This window comes from Gallus gallus, chromosome 3 (genome assembly GCF_016699485.2).
Source record: "Gallus gallus isolate bGalGal1 chromosome 3, bGalGal1.mat.broiler.GRCg7b, whole genome shotgun sequence".
NCBI classification, from domain to species: Eukaryota; Metazoa; Chordata; class Aves; order Galliformes; family Phasianidae; genus Gallus; species Gallus gallus.
Genome location: NC_052534.1, coordinates 42669519 through 42692154, shown reverse-complemented (window position 1 = coordinate 42692154; position 22636 = coordinate 42669519). Strand labels below are relative to the sequence as shown.

Sequence of the window (22636 nt, the reverse complement as noted above, 5' to 3'; positions counted from 1 at the left end):
CAACACCAGCACGGCATTCACTTTTATGCGAGTATGTGAGGTAGGTGAGAAGTTACTTAATGTCCCTTATTTTCTAATAAAATGTGAAAAGTTAAGAATGCTAAAAGTTACTGAAAAGCAGAGCTGTGCCAGCAGTTTCCAGTGATGTCCTGACATGAATTTTCCTCCAACTGACATCCAAGTCATTATGGAGTTTATATATTCCAGCCCAGCACTCATTTTAAAATGAACTTTCTGTATCGTGTGGTACTCCAGAGACATCTGGAGGATGGAAGAAAATGGCTAAGGAAAACCACTACACTGTACATTATCGTAGCACTAGCTTCAGTTTTCTAAGTTAGGCATTAACAGTTGAACAGAAAAGCACAGCCAGCATCCTGCAAGAGACTGGAGAGTATCTTTTTAGAGGTAAGAATTTTAAAAGGAAGAATCTAAGAAAAAACACCAGAAAAAAAATGACCTGGGGAGCTGTACAACAAAGCCATGGCCTTTCCCCCTATCCAGAATCTTTCCAGGATTTCCATACTGAATAAATCAGGTGGAGAATACTTGTGTCTCTATTGTAAGGAAGCAATTTCAACTTAGACCCACCACCACAACCAATAGCAGAGATCTCCACAGCTAAACAAAACTCAATGTTGAACTTCTACTACTACTAATGTATGCTTCTCTAGAGTGTACACCTCTGTAACATTTACCCAAGCCCCTTATCTTTGTAAATTACACTGAATGACACCAAAAAGAATACACCAAACCACTGTCCCTGATAACCATATGGATTTTGTTCTCTCCACTTGATTCCCTGGGCAGAAGAAAAAATAAACAGCACCACCATTCTAAAACAATACAACTTCACTGACAAAAAATATCAATCTGTATACCACTAATGATGCGTTTTCATGAGAGAATGATTTTATATTATTTTTCTGCAAGGAAGACTTCTATAAGGAAGACATAGTAGAATAAAAGACTAAAAAAACTATTAAATTTATTCTAAAGAACACTATTCTCAAAGAATTAAAAATAAGAATGATCGAACAAGGATTTCTGCATTTAATTACATACTTCTTAAAAATAATGATTTTTGGTTAGTAAAAAGAGACATGATATTAAACTCAGTAGAAACACGCCACCCTTAAGTGGTAACATAGTACGAAGGACCACCTTACTGTACCAGAATGAACCACGGCCTATTTCACAGTTGAATTTGTATTAATGAACTTGTATACTTCAAGCTGAGTCATGACTTGTCAGCAAAGACTTGAACACTGCATTTGCGTTTGTAAACAGAGGTCATTGCATCCAAGGTTACAAAATGACACGTAAGACACTACATATATTGCCATGACTATGAACATAACACAGCAAGGCAAGAGATGGGGGTGGTTTTTTTGTTGTCATTGTTTGTTTGGTTTTTTTTAGATTTTTTTTGCTTAGAAGCTCTGAAGAGGAACATTCTGGCCCCTGCTTCAGTTTGACTTTGGATGTTTTTCTCTCACCTACATGTTCCATTCCATCCTGCCGTTTGAACAGCAATGTTATCACTAAGCACAGATGTAGCTGAGTATCACAGAGGCAGGCATTTCTGAGAAAGGGAAATGGTACTAGAAAACAGCAAATAAAGGAGAAGGTAGGAGCAAGATGACAGAACTTTCTCATTTGTCCTTTCTGCCCTCTTTGTTGGGCTACCAGAAAACACTCTGTTCTGCCCTGCTTCACTTCTGTCTACCTCTGGGTTGCCTTTTCAGTGATATTTCTGAGTGGTAAAGAAAAACATTTTGCATAATAAAGAGGGAAGAGCCTAAAAGCTTAAAAGAAACCACAAAAACAAAAATTGAAACAAACGATTTTAAGAATACAGCCCTGTATATATGTGTCAGATTTACTAGATTGCAAGCTCTTTGGAGAAGGGACTACTCAAGACAAGGTGCTTATACAGTGCTCAAGTACAAGCTTGTCATCTGCTGAGGCAGCCTTTAGATGTGACCTCACTCTAAAAGCATTCCTCTTTTTCACAGTGGTCCTTGAAAACAGCCTCCTGATCCTTATTACAGATTTCACAGTAAGTATTAGGTATATTTACATGTATGTCTTTAAAAGAGAGAAAGAGAGAGAGAGAAATACCTGGGAAGTTGCAGAGGGGAGAAGTAAAAAAGCATGCCTGAACAGACGATCTTTACAGTCTCCCCCTCCTGCTGCTAGAAGCTTCCCACTCAGCTTCTGCTCCTATTTGTTCATCTTTCTCTGGCAAGAGCTACTCTTAACTGCGTTAATTTTCCTTTTTGTGGGTTAATGTTGGGTAACGCACTTGCAATTGCCCACAACTAATAGATTTCCAGTGACTGATTTTACTGCACTCTAGGCAGTAAGTAAGGGCATATTTCTTGAACCAGGGTCACTTTAAGGGATTCCAGAAAGCACCTTCAGACGTTTCATAGCTTCGCTTAAACAGCTACTTCCTCGGTTCCATGAAGGACTTTGAGCAGGAGGACAGTATCTTCAAAGGGAGGTCACTATTCTCAAGAATATTAAGTGAGAACTGTTTCAAGAGTTTGTACAAAGCATGAAGCATACATTTTTTCATTTATTTAAGGCTAAACTTGGCAGATATTAAAATATCCAACTGTAGTTAGACAGCCATGATCTCAGCCTCTGGCTGTGCAAAGACATCTTAAATCTGTAGGTTCTGTGTGGATCCAGGGGATTTTGCCAAAATGTTTCCTGAAGAAAATTAAATATTTCTTCATGTTAGGCTTTAATATTTTTTTTCTCTCTCATTCATAGCCTATTATAATCACAAATTAAAAAATATATCGTGCTTTAGAATTAGCAATGCTTATTCTGCAGTTCCCCAGCCAAAAATGACTGGTATCATTTTTTAAATAACTAAAAAAAAAACTCTAAAAGAGCTGCACATCTGCCTCTAAAAACCAGTAAGATGCAGCAAACTCCTAATTAATCTCTGTTTACCTGGAAGTGGTACAAGAAGGTAGGAACACTTTGTTCTACCAAGGAAAATCTCAGGAACACTGACACCCGAGGCCCAGATTGTAGTTACAGAATAAATGTGATCTGTCTAGGTCACTGTGTAAGAAGCTGCATCTTTTGGTGCAAAGGCATAGTTAAAGGATTATCCAGTTGTTTAGGCCTTTCTAAACCCAGTAAGAGCATTCCATACAATGTATATGCCTAACTACATCACTCTCTTCCTGGTGTTAATCCAACACCTCTTCGGATTTAGCAGCTTCACATCTTCATGACAACCCTTCCAAAGCTGCATAAGCAGCCTTAGTAGTCATATACATTTAGGTTTCTTTATAAATACTACCACTGGACAAAGCCATTATTTTGTATTTCACAGTGTAGAGAGAAGATGACTATTCCTAGCTTTGTCTCCACCTATGCAGACAAACAACAGAGGGTCTCTTCCCCAAAAATGTGACAGACAAAGGTGTGTGAGTAGGTCACAGTCATGTGCCTGTGTAGTTTTACATCTGCACAGTACCACTACTTATGAGCTAGCTGTAAGCTTCCCATCTAATCAAATGCCTGCATCTAGACTCACTGCTTCAAGCTCAGCAGTGGTTCTTACAAACAGCAGTAAAACCCCAAGTACTTTTAAACTTCCTCATGCTAAAGTAAAATAGTAGTACAGCATGTACTAACAGGCTATGCAATCCAAAGCACAAGTGGTGTAATAATGATGAGTGTCCAAATAGAATATTCTAAGGAAAACCATCAGAATCAGCTAGCTTCTGGTACCATCTAAAGAATCCAATGCAATTTATGTTTTGCCTTAAAACCGTGCATGGATCACAGCACTGTCTTCTGGACTTAGAAATCCCCTCGCAATAAAGTGCTGCAGTTCTTTGCATATTGTAAAGGAAACAAAACAACACAAAAAAAATCCACCAACATCCCCAAAACACTAAAGGAGAGGGCCTTGCACTACCTAGTGCAAAAGCTGGCCTACACAACATTTCTTGTATTTTCAAGAAGTAACGACACAATAAGAAGCCAAGCATTCCTTACAATTAAGGAAGAGTGGCAGAGCACCGAACATAGCTTCATCTGCACAACTGAGGACACTTTTCATGCTCTGGGGGCATGTTCACCTGCTAGCTACCAGTTCCTGGATAAACCATGATGTAATACCAAGCCCTTTTGTGATTTGGCCTTCGAACAGTCTAGAAGCACTCATGGTCTTATATTGTCAAAAGGTGGCAAACAAAAGCTGAAAAGCTGAAGAAAGGTCACTCAGGTGCCTCTTAGCAGCCTCTGTGGGTGAGTGCTTGTAGCAATTGAACAGACCAATACAAGGGGAAAGGCCTTACAACAAAGGCGTGACAACAAAAGGACTAGCACAATAGAAAGGTGCTATAAGGGAAGGGAAGAAAATTACTCACCTGTATCAGAAGATTCTAGGTTTGCAGGGGAAAACTTCACTAAGGAGGGATCTCCAGAAAGAGCTCCCTCCTCAGGGAGGATCAGCCCTTAAATGAGGTCTAGAAGAGGTGCAGCCAGACTCCACCCCATCTGGTCACACAGATGAATTGCCTTCACCTGTGCTCCCAGGGCTGACCGGGTCTTCTTCCCAGGTGCTCAATCAGTGGTTCAGGCCGTGACTCAGCAGTTACCATACAGTGCTCCTACTCCTGTTCCTGCCAATGTCACTCAAAGCTGAAACCAACTGTAACTTATTAAATTTTCTTCCCAGGGACAGCTGGAGAACTTGCATGGCAGTAACAGTGGAGACCTAGCATCTAACCTTATTTATTTGCAAACTGTAGTTAGTAAGTATAAGATTAGAAAGAGAGAAATCATACACAGAGCAGATCTGCAAAGCCTGAACAATAATCATAGATAGCGTAAGTCCATCTTGGCTGAATCAAGATAAAAGAAATACAACAGAAAGACACTGCTGCTGAAGTAAGGTTAAAAAATGAAACTTAAGTCAGAATCTTCCATGGACAAAGTCTAGAAAACTAACTTGATCACAGAGAGAACAGTTATTTTGCTTATCTTACATAGACGTTACTAATACTTGGTTATGCTAACCTAACAGCTACATACAGACTAAGACAGTGTTGTAAGAAAAATTCATTAAGAGAGCTCTCCTTGAAGGTAGTGTTCTTCTGACATTTAGCCCATACAAATGGGGAAGGTGTCATCTCCAGATGCCCTAAAATCTTTGCTTCATCACTTTTGCAGCTTAATCTCTAAGTAAACTAAGCTTTCCCTTGATGACTGGCCATTTATTAGTGATTTCCAATAATAATCTGAGAGTTATATTTTCCTCTCTCATTTATTTATTGTTATTATTATTTCACATTGTTGTCATGTACGACTCCTCCACCTCTGATCTTTATGGCACTGATATATATATTTTTTAATTATGCAGCTGAGATACAGTACTTGACTAAAATACAGTATGGATATCTTGAATACAGCTTGACACACAAAATGCAGTTGCATATTCCACATGTTAGCAGACATACTGGAAATGAGCTTAGGAACACAAGCTCAATAGCCCAATGTGTGGGCACACCTTAAATGTCAACATTATTAGCCATCACACTGTGACTGAAGTGATAAACACACAATCCTAATGTATTCTAGCCCATCAAACCCAGACAGTGTCCTTCTTCTCCTCCTCCAGCATAAAGCTACAACTGTTGCTCACTGAGTTGCCAACATTTCTGCATTATCACTAGTAACTTGAAAACACAATTATGCCCAAAGAGAACAAAAACTTTAAGGCCACAGGGGGAAAGCACAAAGCAGCTTTATTAATGAATTAGTGCTTCATCAGCAATCATTACAGCCTCTGCTTTTGCATATTATTGATAATAATATTGTTGCTTACGCAACTCTTCCCCTTTCCCGTACAGAAGCACCTGACTCAGATGCATTCAAAAGAAATGGCAAGGTTGTGATAAAGCCATAAAATGCAGCCTTCTGGTAATACTGTGCCATCAGGTAAAGTGGAACACTGTGATAAGGGAGACGGGCTCTCTCTCTTACGTTAAAAGTAAGGGTTCTTGTCCTTCACTGACCAGAAAAGGGGAAGTAGATCTTTTTGTTTGGTTGGTTGGTTTGTTTGTTTTTTAAAGAGGAGAATTGCTAAGGAAAATGAATGTAAGACAACCAGAAATCAAAGGAAAGCTGCTAGCTTTTTACATTGATTTATCTAAAAGTTTAGCCATGTATTTTCAATTTTACTTTCTTTTTAATCCTGCTACCTTTACGAATGCTGGTGATACTCAGCTTTTTCTACAAGTTTTAGAAGGTATTCTAAGTCAAGAGCCCTTATTTGTCAGTGAGGGCCTCTATTGCCCAGGCTGCACCACTACAAGCCAAGGGAGCAGCAGAGGTCAGACGAGGTCTTGGCTCTCCAAAGGCCAGGCCCAGTCCCCATCCCCATGCAGTCAGTGGGACAGCTCCCTCAAAGATCTTTTCCTATGCTTCTCTCTCTCCACTGACTAGGGCAGGGAGACAGCAACCAGCAAGCATGGACTCAGCCAACTGTGGCATGTCACTGCCTCTAACTGTAGTTGCTACCTAGAGCTAATACTGGCAGACTGAAGTATCACTGGATCACTGGGGGTTGGGGCCAGGACAGAAGGAATGGACCAGCAAACATCTTGCACTCGCAGATGGAAGTGGGGCTGCAGCATCATCATCATTACAGGAATTATCCTACAGCTTTGTGGAGTTGTAAGTAGAGTCTCATCACAAAGCTTCAAGTGAGAGTTTTCCAGGAAACTGGTTATGTAATCGAAGTCCCATTCTCAAGTCACTCATACACTCAAGAGACTTCTCTGAAATTCCAGTTCCTGACTCACTAGGCAGTCTTATAGAATTACCATACATGCTCCATGACCAACGTAGCTGAAATATCAAATGCCCACTAACAATTAAAAAGTCATCCCCATTTTTTAAATGTTTGGATAAATCTATTTTTAGGGCAAGTCAGTAATTCACCCAAAGTCATGCTTTCCAACCAAAGTGACTTAAAAGTACTCAAAAAATCACCATTTTCCCCATCGCTCTGCTTGGTGATGTCAGCCAGGCTTCCCCCCCCCCCCCCACTACAATGTAGATAGTGACCTCACTTCTTGCTAGGAGCAGCTGAAGACCGGGCTGTGCTATGCAACAGCGCATTGCTGGACAGAACACACCCTCTCCTACACAGAAACACCAATTCAGAAAAATGCTTAAGCATAAGCCTTTGTATTTTACTTGCAGCAGTAGTCATAAACTTAAACCTGAGCAAACACTAATATATCTTTCTGAAACAAATGCAAATGGAAACAGAAAAGCTCCTCAACAACTTCTAAGAAATAGTGGATGGAAAGGCAGGTCAGCAACAAAATGAAGTAGATACTTTTTTTTTTTTTTTTCTAGGGCTTACAGTGTTATTTCACAGCATATATAACATGTCCATGCTCTCTCTTTCCAACCGCTTGGAGTTTTCCTGAGCTTAACATCTTTCCAGCACTCTCATTTTGCAGCTGCACATTCTTTGAAGTGGGTTTGTAAAACTGTCTCCCCTTTCAGCATGTTGCATTTGATCATCTGAAACTAGAAGTTAGACCCCATCTATCCTTCTACAGCATCTGGAAGGCAAATCCTTGACTGTCTCGGGACAAAGAAATGAAAAATCAAAATTAACGCAAGAAACTATCAGTAACCATTGAGCTAATCAGCTTTGGAAAGCGAGTTTAGCAAAGCCCTTAAAAAGTTCTTGTTACATTTGTTTTGCCCACCCTCCCCCCTGTTTTTTGATTTTTTTTTCTTTTTTTCTTTTTTTATTTTTTTCTGAACAAAGTCAAAGTGATTGCAATTTTTTTTCTTCTGTGTATTACAACACTGGCACCAAAATAAAATAAAATAATCCGTACAGTAAATCCATTGTCTTACCAGTGACCTCACAAATGCATAAGCCTCTGTTGCTAAATATTTGAGCTCCAAGTAGGCAGATCTTCCAGAATGGTATACAGAGATACACTGGGCTTGTTTATTTCACAGATCAGAAGCAAATAGAAAGAAAAGAGTGACCAGAACACAGAGAATGGAGAAGTACAAGAGAAATCGAAGCCTCAAGTTGCATTCACGTTGCTTTGCTTTTCCACCTGCATCACAGATACGTGAAGAACAAGAGTGTGCAGAGCTCAGGGGAATCCTAATGGTCCCATATATGATAAAACCACAAATGGAGTAAAGACTGTAACTGTATTGATGAAGACAGAGTATGGGGGTAAGGGAGGAATTGCAATGAAGCACTTGGGTTAAATTTTGATTTCCATTACATCAATGCAAGACTTGAATAAAAAGAGAGAACTCATACTTCTAAGTCTGATGATCCCAAATTAAGACTGAATAATAATCAATAGCTTTATACCAGACAAAATTCAAAACAAACATGAATGTTAAACACTCACACAGATCACCTAGAACTAGCTAGAGAATATATTTAGCACTAACTGCTCCCCCTAGTAATACTAGGGAAGTATCCTTCGTGTAAAAGTGACCCTCAAGAGGGCTTTTCTTAATAATACCTGAGACCTTGCAAACACTTCTTTATGTACATGATTAACATTTATGCATTTGGCTGGTCACATTGAATTCAAAGAAATTAATAATATATTAAAAGTTACCCCTGGGCAGAGGTGTTTGTAGGAGTTCAGCTGCGTCTCTAGAAGAATTTTGCAACAGTTTCGTCTTAAGAGACCAGTTTCAAGGAGTACAAAAGAATTTCAACTGTCGCTCACATTTATGACAGTTGAGACCATTCAGCACTATCAAAACCAGAACCACGTGAGAGGTGGAAGGAGAAATGTATTTAGTTATCTTCATACACAACCCAAATTCGCAAAGAGCAGCCCAATGAAAATTTAGAGGTTTTTCCTTCTCTGAATCCATCATACTCAAAAACATCTGCAAGAAAATGTCCAAAACATTGTATTCTTCTTTCTGTATCCAGAAACTGCTGGATAATGGTGAGCATGAGTCCGTATTTTGCTGAGTTTTAAATCAACACTCCATTTTTGCATCTTCCAGAGCAGCTTCCAAAACATTCATAGAAAGCAGGGATTCACAGAAAATGAGATTCTTCCTTTGATTTTTTTTTTCCCCCCACCAGTATTTTGAGCAGGGGCCTTATTGCAAAAGGGAAGCCCTCTGCTTCAAATGCAGCTGAAAAACATCTTTGTCATTCGGCTGGCACTGAAACCAGAAAGAACTGGTCAACAGGCAGGAGTCATCTGCTGAACTATAGCTGTCTACATCTATGTGAGATGTTTGGATAGCTTTGGTATTCAAAAAACAGCACTTCTCAGATGTGATTCTGCTGACTAAACATAGATTTCCACTTTGAGAAGAGATGAATTACACTCTAGAAACATTCTGCTTCCTGACAATAAATGGAAGTCCAGAGAGCCACATTTCAACAGATGAATCCCACCTTCTCAATGCTGGGTATCACTAACATGATGACACAAACACACCAAATGACCACGCCTGGTTTCTCTGGTGAGACCTTGTCCTCTTTGCCAGAAACTCCACAATTTAGACAGGTACAAGGAAACCAGTACAGTTACCCTAGACTCCATGCATGGTCATTATAAAGGGGCACCTCTCAGTGGCAATTCAGCCCACATAAAATCTAAATTCTCCCTGGAAATGTCACTATCTCTGAAGACGACAGATATGAGCTCACCTCTAAATAAGGTGACACAGTGAAATGCAGTGAGTAAGATACACAGGCTCAAGCTTTCACTACTGAGAAGCTGGGAGACGCTGAGCAGTCTCATTCCTTTCTTCCCCTCCACACCAGGGAGGTTTGAAACATTTAGCATCCATTGGATCACACCCTATTATACCAGACAAGGTTACTACTGAGTCCTTCATAAAATACTTTGAATAAAAACAAAACCACACCAGGGAAGTCCAAAAGAACCTGTATCGTGGCCTACATAGTGTCTGTCCACCCACAGCTTTGCCAGCTGAGGATAAACAAGAGCTGAATGAAACTCTGCAAGCACACACTTCAGTTGGCCACATACCCAACTGAGTCTGGAGCAGCTAAGAATTAGTATGCAGCCTCTTAAGATTTAAAAACAGAAATGCAGACCCTCAAAAGAAACAATGATTTGCTTGTTGGCAGCATGTGCCCTTAACTGACCAGGCAACGCAGAGACTTAAGATGGCAGACCCGGATCCAGGCCCTCTCTCTCACACACGTCTGTCACCGGAAGAAGTCACCTCATTAGCTGAGGACAGCAGAGCTTCTGCGTTCAACTTCTGCAGGAATACAGGATTTGGCAGCCTCCAGAAATCTGAGCTCTCTATTTTTCTTCCCTTCGTTTACTAATGCCCATTTCCCCTGCCCCGCCTCCCTACTCCCAGTGCACACACACGTTTTAATGCTAAAACCCAGCAGTTACATGGCTTTTCCATACTTCTGGGCAAATATTACACACTCTCACTCCAAACTAGGAAGTGTGCCTCTCTACAGAGGTAGTAAACCAACTGCAAGAACACAGTGCTTTATGGTGAAATACTTCAGATTAATCCAAAAAATTACCTGTACATCTCATGCCTTAAGAAAGCTTCACGTCTACCATCTCACACACAAACACACTCACTACCACACTGTGATACACTGCACACCCTTAATGGTTTCTACAGTTACATAGCCACACAGACAATGTAATTAACAAGCAACATTCCTTCCTGTAAAATAGAAGGGGAAAAAATACACAGAAGAAAAGTTCATAAAAATAATGTTGAGCTCAGAAATAAAACCACTAAATTTCAAATTAAATTTCACCATTTGCTGTGCCAAAGACCACATAAGCCTGGATTACCCAGGTACAGAACAGGTTTTCAATCAGTTTGATTTACAAAACATGTCGTGCCCCCTTATAAGGAAAATGATACCCTATTTACTCTCTCCATATCACACATCAATGCTTTACTAAATATTTTTTTTTCAATTTCCATTTAATTTGTTTTGTGTGCACTGAAATCAAAGTCCTATTTTAAAGTTATATTTGTTTTCTGTTTCTTGTTACATAACCAGAAGTGTTATGGGGAGTTAAAAAATAATAACAATAATTTAAAAAGCAAGCAAACAAACAAAAAAACAGACACAGACCTTTACATCACAATAATCTGTAAGGTATTCCTGCACCCACTAATGGCATACATTTAAATTAAAATTACATGTAACCTATAGCCAACTTCCAGGTCTCTGCTAAATGCCATTCCTGTGTTTAACCTCATCTATTGCTGACAAAGAGGTAAGATTTTCCAGGTTAGTAACAGCAAAATTCCACATTGCAAAAAACACTGAATGTTGTCATGCAAATAAAGTCATTCACAGCATCTGAAAATGTCCCTCAAATATCAAGATTGGTCTTAAGCAGACAAACGATAAGAAAATAGGAACAAGAATCTTATTTTCTTGTTGGAGAGCCAAGCAATTTAAAACCAACAACCACATAAACCCTAACCGATATCTTCTGAAAGTGATGGTGAATCACTACAAGTGCTCCTTTCTAATGTAACCAAAAGAGCACACCAGTCACTGTACTGGAGACATTTCACTGCAGAAAGCAAAAACATCCATGGTGGTGAGTGAATTCCACGATCTGGGTGACTTATGGCATTATGATCCCTCACATCCTTCACAAAAAGGGCCACTGACTCCATGATGGAGAACACACTCCTTCCATCCCTGTCTGCTCTGCCCAGCTTTACACCTGCTCGGACATAAGCATGGTATTTCTGAACTCAAACACAGAAAAGAGACGCATTTAGATTGCCATCTGAACCCACCACCAGCCTCATCAGACCCCATCGTAGTCTCCAGAGCCACTTGCAACAGCCTGAAACACTGCTCTAAATTCAACCGGCATTTTCCTCTCTCCTCTGCACTACAGCCACAATACCAGAGCACCGAGGCTCAGCTTAGTTCATCTGGGCCCGCTTGGGCAAAACATACACAAAGGATGGGAACCACGGGGCCGGCTGAGCAACAAGGAATTTGGCTGCAGAACTCCCTCACACTTGTGTGCATAGCTGATTTTACACCACCCAGCTTCCACACTGATATTATCTTGTCAAAAAGTACCGAGCAGCTTTCACCACAAATTCTTGGAGCTCAAAAACTGCAGCAGAGCACCAAGGCTATGGAAAAACCAACTTCAGCTGGCTGCAAAGTGCACTGCAAGTGCAGCATGTGAAGCCTCAACATGACGCAACCGACATCGCACCAGGGATGAGGGCTCACCAAAGGAAACCAGACCCACGCAAAATCACAACGTATATATTGGTGCCTACAGATCGCTGGCTGCCCAAGCTCAGAATGCCCTGTAAGCAGTGATTTAGACGAGCAGCAGATCAATGAGGCAATACCAACACTGGCGACAAACAGCAGCGGGAGGGCAGCCTGACCGCCAGCAACCCCGCCGCTCCCTCTGCTCCCCACCCTGCCCCTTCCTCTCCCTCTCCCCTCACCCCTCTCAGAGGTCAGCGTGGGTGAGGGTTACAGCCCTGCTGATGCCAGCCCTTCGAGGCAGCAGGCTGGCCTAGGCGCCCAGCATTTCTGGGCCATGGGAGGCTCCCGGCTGCCCACCGCCCGGCCACCTGCAGGCCTCCGCCGCCCTACCTTGCTCCTCGCCGGCCCCAAAGCAGGCTCTGGGGTCCTCGGGGGGGAGCTGGGCTCCGCCACCCTCCAGGGCTTTGCGTTTCTTCGACATCTGGTCGGTGTTTGGGAGTGGAGTTTCTCCTCTCTCTCTCTCCGGGGAGATGAGTGTATGTGGAGAGAGAGGGAGAGTGTGAGAGAGAGACACGGGAAGGGAGAGAGAGAGATTGAAAGAAATCGCTGCTTAAAGAGAGGGGAAGAGACTTTGGAGTGGCTGGAGAGCAAGTAGGAGGCAGGGACTAAGTGGAGAAATCCTACAAATCACAATCCCATCAATGCAGCCCCACGTCTAGAGGGGCTGCTTGGGTCCCCCCCCTTCCTCGCTCGCTCATCTGAGTGTGTGCGGGTGAAAATCGGAGAGGCGACATCCTCTGTTGTTTTGCCAAATGTTAACGGGTGGTGCTTTTTTTATTGGGGGGAGGGAGGGAGGAGGGAGCTGACTGATATTATTTTCCCCTGTTGGGATTCCTTCTGGTTAAAAAAAGAAAAGGAGGAGGAAAAAAAAAAAAAAAAGAAAGGCAAAAGCTGAATGGATTGAGGGGGGAAGTAGGGAGGACGAGTGAATTAAAAAGAAATCCGGGAGCCGAGGAGGAGGGATGACAAGCGCCTGCAGGTGCAGGGAGGCTCGGCTCCCTGCAGGGGTCATGTGCGCAGGGAGCCGGCAGCCGGGGCTCCCCGGGGCCGCGGCTGCCGGGCGAGGGCCGGCGGCGGAGGGCCGGGGAGCGGCGGGGGCGGCGGGCAGCGAGCCCTGCACCTGCGGGAGCGGCGGAGACCGGCTGGGAACGTTCACGAACAACTCGGGCCTCGCAAACTCCGCCGCGGAGTCGGTACCCCCGCAGTCAGGCGGGCGGCTCGGTCCCTCGGTAACCCTTTCGGTGCCGGCAGCGAGGTGCGGCGCCGTCCCTGGGGGTCCCGTCCCTCCCCCCCGCCACCTGTCCCCGTCCTGGCGGGTTTCGAGGCTCGCTAGCGGGTGGTTTTCGCGGCGGGGGGGCGGAGGGAAGGACACAACTTACCCCGCGAACTATGCACAAGCTCGTCTCTGCTTTCCCCGTCAGATCAACTTTAAAGAGCAGATTCTCGGTCCGGGAGGCAAAGAGGCGGGGGAGGAGAGGGGAAATGGCTTAGGAACAGCGGCTGCCGAGCGGGTGAAGTTCGGGGCACAGTCCTGGCTCCTCCGTGCTCCGGCAGCCCAGCATCTTCCCGGGGGTCGGAGAGCAAGGTGTTCAACAGGTCGTCCTTGTTACCCGAAATTGATGGATGATGGCTTTCCCGCCTGGCTGTATTTAACAGAACGATGCAGAGCTACTCTGACGAGCAGGAAATTTTAGAGAAGCTCGCTGTGCGGCAGCGGCTTTAAATTAGCTATTTCTGGCTCTCTATATGCATACATACAAACACACATACACACGTACACCTGTGTGTATGTATATGCATATCTAAATAAAAATATATAACGGTATCAATGCAGTGTTGGGTCCACAGGATCTTAGGAAAGCCTGCCTGCCGGCTGCGTGGAAGTTAAAGAGTTTTTCTTAAGCAGAAGGGGCTGATGCTTGGACACATCTCACGTCCAACAGGAGGCAATGACGTCTGTAGCTTCATTGCTATAACAGCACCAAGGCTGCAATTGCCATTCACTGAAATGATAAGGGGCGCTCAGACGTAAGCAGTCTGGACCTCTAGCAAGAAACTGAAGCGAGGATGATTTTTCCCCTCCCAAAACAAATAATAATGCTAAAAATCACCTAAGGAAAGAGACGGGGGTGCAGGGAAAGGAATCTAGGTCTCTCAGTCACACGCTTCTGCAACATGATCCTCCAGCTCCAGAAACATTTATTTTTTGCAGCTGACGAGACTTTGGGAAATTTCAATGTATTATGATTGCTCGGGTGGGTGGGGGGAGTGCGCGGGGGGGGGGGAGGGAGGAGGGGGTGGGATTTTTTCCCCCTTAATTATTTCTGTCTCTCTCCAAGCAGGCACTGCTGAAAGCCGGGAAAAAGTGCCCTACCCCCGCTCTCCGTCTCCCCCCCGCACCCCATCTTTCCCAACGTATTTAGGACCGTGTACACGCTGAAGTGTTCCCGGTGCATAGCTAGGGCTGAAGTAGCGAATTCTTGCTGTATGGGCTGCAGGGATCTGTTTATTTATTTATTTAGGGCTTATTTATTTATTTTTTGCAGCATCGGAAGGTGCCTACAAAGAGGAAGAGAAATAAAAGCCGACGAGAAGCAGCCGGCTCCTACCCATGCGGGGTCACGCTCCCGCCGCCCCGTTTTTAGCCCCATATGGGGAGAGCTGCGGGGGTGCCCGGGTACCTCGGAGCCCCCAGCCGCCGTCCCACAGATGACGGCCCGGGCGCTCGGTAGGCTCGGGGCCGGCGGCACGTGGCTCCCGGGCGGCAGCGGGCACGCCGGCACCGCGCCGCGCTCCCGCGGCGAGCAGCGCGCCCAGCCTCGCCGCCGCGGGGGGGAGCGGCGCCTCCGCCGCGCGCTCCGGCTCCCGCGCGCCCGCCTCCCCCGCGCCGCCCCCGGAGGGAGGGCCGAGGGGAGCTCGGGCCACCGCGTGCTGGCAGCGGGATGCCGCGCTTGTGGGCGGAGTGCGGCGCGCGATCCGCGGGCGTGGGGCTCTCCGCCGGAGCCGTGGCAAGCGGTGTGTAGCGCGCATCCCTAAGGGGAACCCAAAGCCGCCTTCCTGTTGTTTTTGAGCCGTAAAGGGGTTTGCTGCGCTGGACGAGGGGAAGCCCGTCACCAACCCCCTTGTGCGGTCGGGCCCGTTTTTGGTTTTTTTTGTTTTGAGGGGCTCCATGAATGCTGCTTTCTGTCCTCTCACTGCACTCCCAGCCCCTCACTTGCCTTTCAGCAGCCTTCTAGGTCTGGGACGCGGCTTGTCTGGCCTCCAAATGACTGCATGCAGTAAGTGGCCGGTTGCCCAAAGCATTCAGGCAGCTCCTTGCCGGAACAGTTTTACATACGGGTGATGTAAGTGCTATCACTACAAGCCTGAGTCAGGTTCAGCGTCTGCTGGGAACACTCACAAGGTGCTGACTCCTTTCTCTTCTTTAAGTGTATCTTGGTGAGAAGGGAAATACAGCAAGCAGTGCCAAGCAGAGAGCGGATGCATAACCACTCTTTCGCTCACATGGATGTTAAATTTGGCATTCATGATGGCCTTTGATGTATCTGTTATCTCCCACGCAAGGCTTTGGTAAGATGTGGCTGCAAAGTGAAGGAGGAAGCTTTCAAACCATCAGCGGGAGATGCTTTCTTAGATAGTAAGATGCTTATTTTTGTGAATGAATCGTGGAGGTTTTCAGGACTTAGTAGCACATCCCTTCCCTTCAGAGATGCCCTAAAAGCTTACAGGGAAGAGAACCGAATATATTTGTCAAGTTTTAGGTACAATCCCATGCTATTATATGCTTCCTTTTAAATACTACATTTATATGTAAATATCACCTAACCAGCATGTAGAGACTGATACTCTATCACAGTATAAGACATTGCGCTATGCCACTTCTGTGGTTTAGGAAGTTCCCATCGAGATGTGCCTTGACACAAGTGTTTCCACTAAGCTACTGTCATGCTGTTCATGTTTTTATTGGGAAATGATGGAAATTAGGAGTGGAAATACAGACCGGATCATTGCCTGAGGTTGAACAGGATAGTTCCATAAACAATAGTCTCTGAGGCCATACCAAGTCATGCTTCAACTCCCTGTGAGATACTATCCTATCCTATTGGATCTGCCCAAAGAAAAGCTTTCCACCATTATTCCTGAGCACTCTTTCTGTTTAACTTCTTCCCACTACGTACAACAAGATTTGGGCTGTTCAAAGGAGCTACTTTCTCCATAAGTTAAACTCTGCTGCACAGTAGGAAAGAAGGAGGATCATAAAAAGGCAGTGCCAGTTTCCATGTTCTGTACCAAGAATGGCTTTCTTCACTCTCAGTCTAGAACTGATTCTGCACATCAAAGCTCTGCGGGACCATCTCAGAAGATGAACGGGAGAAGGCACCATGTTGCTGATTGACTGGATGTGTGGTTGTGAAAGTTTTTGGGCTGGTGATAACGGGTCTAAAATAATTTACAAGGGTTCTTTGCACTTTATTTATTTATTTATTTTTAATCTTTATCACCATTAATTACTTATCTTTTTATATAAGAATTCTAGTGCTTCTCACTCCCAGCTCTGTGCGAATCCTGCCTTTCTTCTCTGCCTGGCACTCTGATTAGCTATCCCTCAGGCCTTAAGGAAAAAAGTACAGTAAGGTACTGAGAGCTCTCTTATTACTTCATTTTTCATGCTCTGAAAAGTAATTAATTTCTATGCACCTTCTCATTTAAATGCTATCTGCTTTCAGTGAGTTCAGTATTTTCCTTTGGATAGGATGATGTGAAACTGTTTTCTTTTGGTGGACTGGGCAAAGGACTGCTTACGTCACCAAACTGAAGCAAATGGCATTCAATGCACCAAGTCCCAAGTCTTTTCATTAGAAGAGAATAAAGCCCTGACCTAAGACTTGGGAAGGTAAATAGGAATCCTTGGTGCTGCATTCATTGGGCTCTAAAGAAGCCCACAGTTTGGGATTCCGGAGCTAGGCCTTATGTTTTGTAGTTAAGACTCTACTAAACACAGTTGCACTCCGAGACAGAGCTGCAGCACTGTCAGGCTTACAGACTTGGACTAAGCATTTGCCTTACACGAGTCAATAACTGAAATCATCAGGCAAAAGACCTTCAACAAACATAACTCAGTTTGCAAACACTTATCTTTTTGCTTTATTTTTTAAGGCACTACCAGCCTAGCACGTCAGTCATGTTCACAAAGGACCATTCACGATGGTTTTCAGTGACTAGTCAGTCTGAATTTTAAAGGGACATGAAATTAAAAGTTTGGAGAAGAAACAGCGCTGGTTAAGGCAAATCTGGTTCTGTACAATAATATACTGTGCAAACCCAGCAAACACCAAAATGCAGAAGTCGTAAGACCTAAAGAGGTCTCACACTGCAAGTTTGCCTTCTCTTACTGTTTTTCTCACAAGACTAACTCAGCACAGAATTATTCAACCTTGAGATACTTACTAACGCTTAACAAGCAGCACAATGAGAGAATCGATTCTCTTTCATGCAGTGCTATACTAACACTTTTTCTGAACAGCTTGTATTTTGTTTCTTCTCTGTGAGGTAACTTATGCAGCAGCATTCCAGATACTGTAAACATCTGTATCATTAAAGCCCTCTCTCAACCCAAAGCAGTTATTTTGGTTCATGTCCCTGTACTGTGAATACACTCCTGCACATCTTGACGGAATACTTAGCATTTATATAGCATTTGTTTTTGCCTTCAAAGTGATTTGCTAGCATGAGCTAATGTATCCTTACAACACCCAGAACAGCTGGTAAATTTTATTATCCTCATTTTATAAATAGGGAAACAGCAGCAAAGAGGTGACGAGTACGTTCTATTGTCTTTACTCACGTTTATTACTGCCTTAATCCCTGATTAGCTCCACTGCTTTCAATTGGAACCCTTGCACACTAAGGTACTACTTGATATGACTGAAGATCATGGTGTCTTCCTCTAAGTGATTTGAGCAAGGCCTCGATGAGAGTTTTGTGCAGGTTTAGAACTGAAACGTCTTGCACACTCTTTTGCATCATCTACTTTCCCAGTTCAAAAACAAAACCCAGAACATACCAACATATCTGTCACTTTTCCACCCCATGAGCTAATCTGTAAAGCAATAATGATCAAGTAGCCCCACTGCACTGACATTACAGACAATACAAGTTGACACATAGCACAAAGAGAACTCGCAAGACTGACGCAGTTCCCAATTTCTTATGCTACGAAAATGACCACCTTTTTGATCTCATAATTTAACAGTGCAAAGTAAGGGGGTGAAAGATGCTTTTAAGTTTTATATGAAATTCAGCACTACTGGGAAGGTGGTATGAAGTCAGTTTCAAAATAAAATGCCTCTTTTCTTGAAATACTGTTCTTTCAACATGAAATGCGTACTCTAACTTCACAACATGCATTTTGTATTTTAAAAGAAGAGATGAAGATCAGTACATGAATCTAAAGAGGTTGCTGAACTAGCTCTTTTAAGTTAGAGGGAACTGAGTATTTTTACCTTGAAAAAAAAGTTATTTTATCCACTTTTCTGCAAACACCTCATACTTGTTCAACACATATGACCACCAAGTCCTGGTCTATGTCTCCTCATAAACCATAATGATGGTGTTCTATCAAGAGATACTACTTGAATTGTAGCATTTTTAATTGTAAGAATATGGTGACTGATTTTTTGCAGTTTGAGCCTTAACCAATTTTTAGAACTGTGAATTTGATGACTGGATTTTCACACACCTCCCTGCTGGGAAGGATGGAAGTGTTCAGGGTAGCAGTTACTGCTTAAGTTGGAGAGGAGGAGTACTCCTCCCTACCCATCCCTTCATCCTCTACTGATTCTGTGATTCCAGTGGCAGCAACAAACGTTCTCCAGATCTTTCCCCTCATTCCCTATCTCTATTCCTACTTTCTCCTCTATTCCTATGGCAAGGATTTCCTAACTCCCTTGCTGCCAGGATGTAAAATCCACAATCACTTACACAGATAAGAAAGCGGAAAACTGCCTTATCAATGTCCACGGCATCAATGTGAGATGAACCACTAAATGTAATGTTTTGTGAAAGACACAGGATCATCCTGCTTGCAAAGTTTTAGGTACTTAAACACTAGTCCAGCATTAGAAGGTCAGTACTGAGGAAGGGGGTATGTGAAACACCATATGCTTTAAAAATAATTTGTGGTACGTTGAGTCACCAAAAGGGCTGTAACAGGAGAAAAAAGGCTGCAAAGGTCTCTTGTCCTCAAACACTGCTACTCTGGGCTTTGTGTCTAGCATTTGCCATGACGCTTTCCCTCAGTTTCTCCCACTTGTTTGCTCAGCTATGAATTTACTGTTAAGGCCCTTTCTTTTATAGCATCCTCTCTAGATCAGTCTCTATTGTACAGCAAGTCATCAAGGCAGGCCTGGGTCTGCTGGGATTTGCTGGGGGCCACTCTTTACCTCGAAGGCATGAAGGTGGTTTATAACACTGTGTTGTCTCCCTCCTCCCCATGGCCTGCATGTTTTGCAGCACACAGCCTGCCTTGGCGTTTCTTGAATTCTACCATTTTGAGCAACAAGTTTAGCTGGAGTAAAAACTCTCAAATTCAACTGAAAATCATGCTCTCCTTCACTTTCTGTAAAAAGCCTTCATCTGAGATAGTAAAAAGGTGGTGGTAGTGGGATATTTCATTCTAACTGGATAATTTCAGTAGTAAATCACAGTGTTTCACTTACTTTTCCTGCAGCTTTCATCCTGTTCTCAAGCTGCATCTCCTTCTGGTGGCTCATAGTCTTTAGTCCTCTGCCACAGTGTCCAATCTAGAGTGTTTCTGTTTCTTCGCAATTTTCTATTGAAAAAAATAAATTTTGTCTGCATGTTTCTGCAAAATATGCTCCATTCTATATTTCCAATGATTTTAACCCTTTACTTAAGGAACCCAGAAGTAAATTGAGTTCCATCAGAAGCAAGTACAACTCCTATTAAAATTTCACCTCAACAGCAAATCATCTACCCTCACAATTTGGGCTCTTAATTAGTTTTCGAGGTTTCCCTTTGAATATATTTGGCAACAAAAAACTAAACTGCACATTAAATGTAACCGTAGTGTACAAAAATACATGGTAATGTTAAAGGAGTACTTATAACAAAAGCATTTGCATATAGAGAAGAGTTTTCCCTTCAGCATGTATTTTGATTGAACAGCACTGGTTTCTCCTTTTGCTTATACAAGTACAGAGCATGAGTACCAACACTCGCTCCTAGAAAGTATAAAACTAGCGTGAGAGAAGGAAGAACCTGGATTGTACCTTTTGAGCCTACAGCTGCTCTGTTAACTGTGGTCTAATACAGGTGAGAAGAGGGTAATAAGAGCTAAGCAACCTGGTTTTTATCTCCTTATAGAATCACAGAATCATAGAATGGCTTGGTTGGAAGGGACCTCAAGGATCAAGCTCCAACCCCCCTGCTGCATGCAGGGCCACCAATCTCCATATCTAATACTAGACCAGGCTGCCCAGGGACACATCTAGCCTGGACTTGAACACCTCCAGGGACAGGGCATCCACAGCCTCTCTGGGCAGCCTGTTCCAGCACCTCACCACTCTCATAGTAAAGAACTTCCCCCTGATATCCAACCTAAATCTTCCCTCCGTCAACTTAAAACCATTTCCCCTTGTCCTGCTATTATCTACCCTTTCAAAGAGTTGACTCCCCTCCTTTTAGGTACTGAAAGGCTGCAATGAGGTCACCCCGCAGCCTTCTCTTCTCCAGGCTGAACAAGCCCAGTTCCCTCAGCCTGTCTTCATAGGGGAGAGAGCTCCCTCCTTCCTATCTACCAGCATTAGTCTACTGCTTCGAGCAAAAAAGCCCCTGACGTATACATGTGGATGTGAGAAGACAAGCAGATGACATGGGATCCTGCGTGCTCCTAAAAATGCTCTGCCTACTTGAAAAAAAGGAAAAGATGTGCTGCATGACTTGGCACTAGTTAAGGCACAGCCACCGCAGCCTTCTTTCCATTTCAGGACTGCAGCACTCTGTACCGTACCTACCTGTGGTTCTTCGCTCGGGGCCTGCGCCTCACATCTTTGCTCTCCCTCAAAAATCACCCTGTCTGACAGAAGGGAAATAACCTTTCCTGTGCTATCTTTTTGCCAAAAAAAAAAAAAAAAAAAAAAAAAAAGCTGTTGTGAGCACAGTGCTGAAATTACCAGATTGACCCCAAAATATAAGGTTGTTTCTAAGTACCGTTTGGGAACAGTACATCAGTCATGCAGACAAGAAGGTATTTCCAGTGCTGTTTAACAGCGGTTGGAACACCAAAGGCAGTGAGGCACAACAAAGAAATTAGTGTGGCTGCCTTTTAGCACGTTATGGAAAGACTTCAGGTGTTGAAGGCTTACACTGTGGATGTGGACAAAAGCCCAGGAATGGGATGCTTGTTCATCTTTAAGGCTCAGAGGTCAGCTGCAAAGACAAGCAAGCCCTGAGTGCAATGCAACTGTATTGCATCTTAGGAAAGATATATGGGGGAGGGGGGGGGGGGGGGGGGGGGGGGGGGGGGGCGCTGAGAAATCCTCAGGAGAGCTGAATTTTTCCCCAAGGCAGCAAGCAGACCCCACACTTGCTGTGAGGTCCACACCGAGGGGCCAGGCAGGACTCCCTGACTGACACACAGCTCTCCTAAGTTGTAACGCCGCCACGGAGCCTGCGCTACAATCCGCAGCGCTCTGCTCCATTCATGCGGATGCCGCAGCGACCCATCAGCCAACAGAGCCGGGCGCTCCCGCAGCACAGCGGCAAGGACACGTGCCCTCGCACCCACGCACGGCGGGTGAGCGGCCGGGGGGGGCTCCCGCCCCCATCGCTGAGGTGAGCAGGGGGCACCGCCTCGCCCTCTCGCCGCTCCGTGCTCGGCACGGCAATGAGCGCCGCGCCAACGGCCGCCAGCGCGCGCGGCGGGGGCGGGAAGGGGGTGGTGCGCGCGCACGGCGGTCGGACGGGGCGCCCCCTCCCCCGCTTCAACCGCCGCGCGCGCGCCCGCCGCTCCCATTCAGCTTCGCGCCGTCCCCGCCGCGGCGGCTGCTGCCGTCAGAGCTGCCTGCGTCAATGCTGCCTCAGTGACACGCACCGGGGCTCTGCGCTCCCCACCCCCCGCCGCCTCCTCCTTTTTCTCTCTCTCTCTCTCTCTTTTTTTTTTTTTTTTTAATTTTTTCTCAATGAGACGCCTAATGGGATTTTTATGATCCCGCTTATAAATCAGGCCATCAGGCTGGTGCTGCTGGCACACTCGCTGCTAACGGTTCC

General features: G+C 44.3%; 1 protein-coding gene and 1 long non-coding RNA gene across 2 annotated transcripts in view; both read right to left on the bottom strand.

Moving 5' to 3' along the window:
* Nucleotides 1-7085, bottom strand: part of LOC121110197 — a 37115-nt gene extending 30030 nt beyond the window's left edge. Inside the window, exon 1 of the long non-coding RNA XR_006938735.1 lies at nucleotides 4407-7085. This is a non-coding gene — a long non-coding RNA (uncharacterized LOC121110197). The remainder of the gene's footprint in view (nucleotides 1-4406) is intronic.
* Nucleotides 1-13096, bottom strand: part of PDE10A (phosphodiesterase 10A) — a 348909-nt gene extending 335813 nt beyond the window's left edge. Inside the window, exon 1 of the mRNA XM_046939136.1 lies at nucleotides 12677-13096. Coding sequence (XP_046795092.1) covers nucleotides 12677-12767 — 91 coding nt within the window. The 5' untranslated portion in view covers nucleotides 12768-13096. The remainder of the gene's footprint in view (nucleotides 1-12676) is intronic.
* Nucleotides 13097-22636: the final 9540 nt, after the last annotated feature.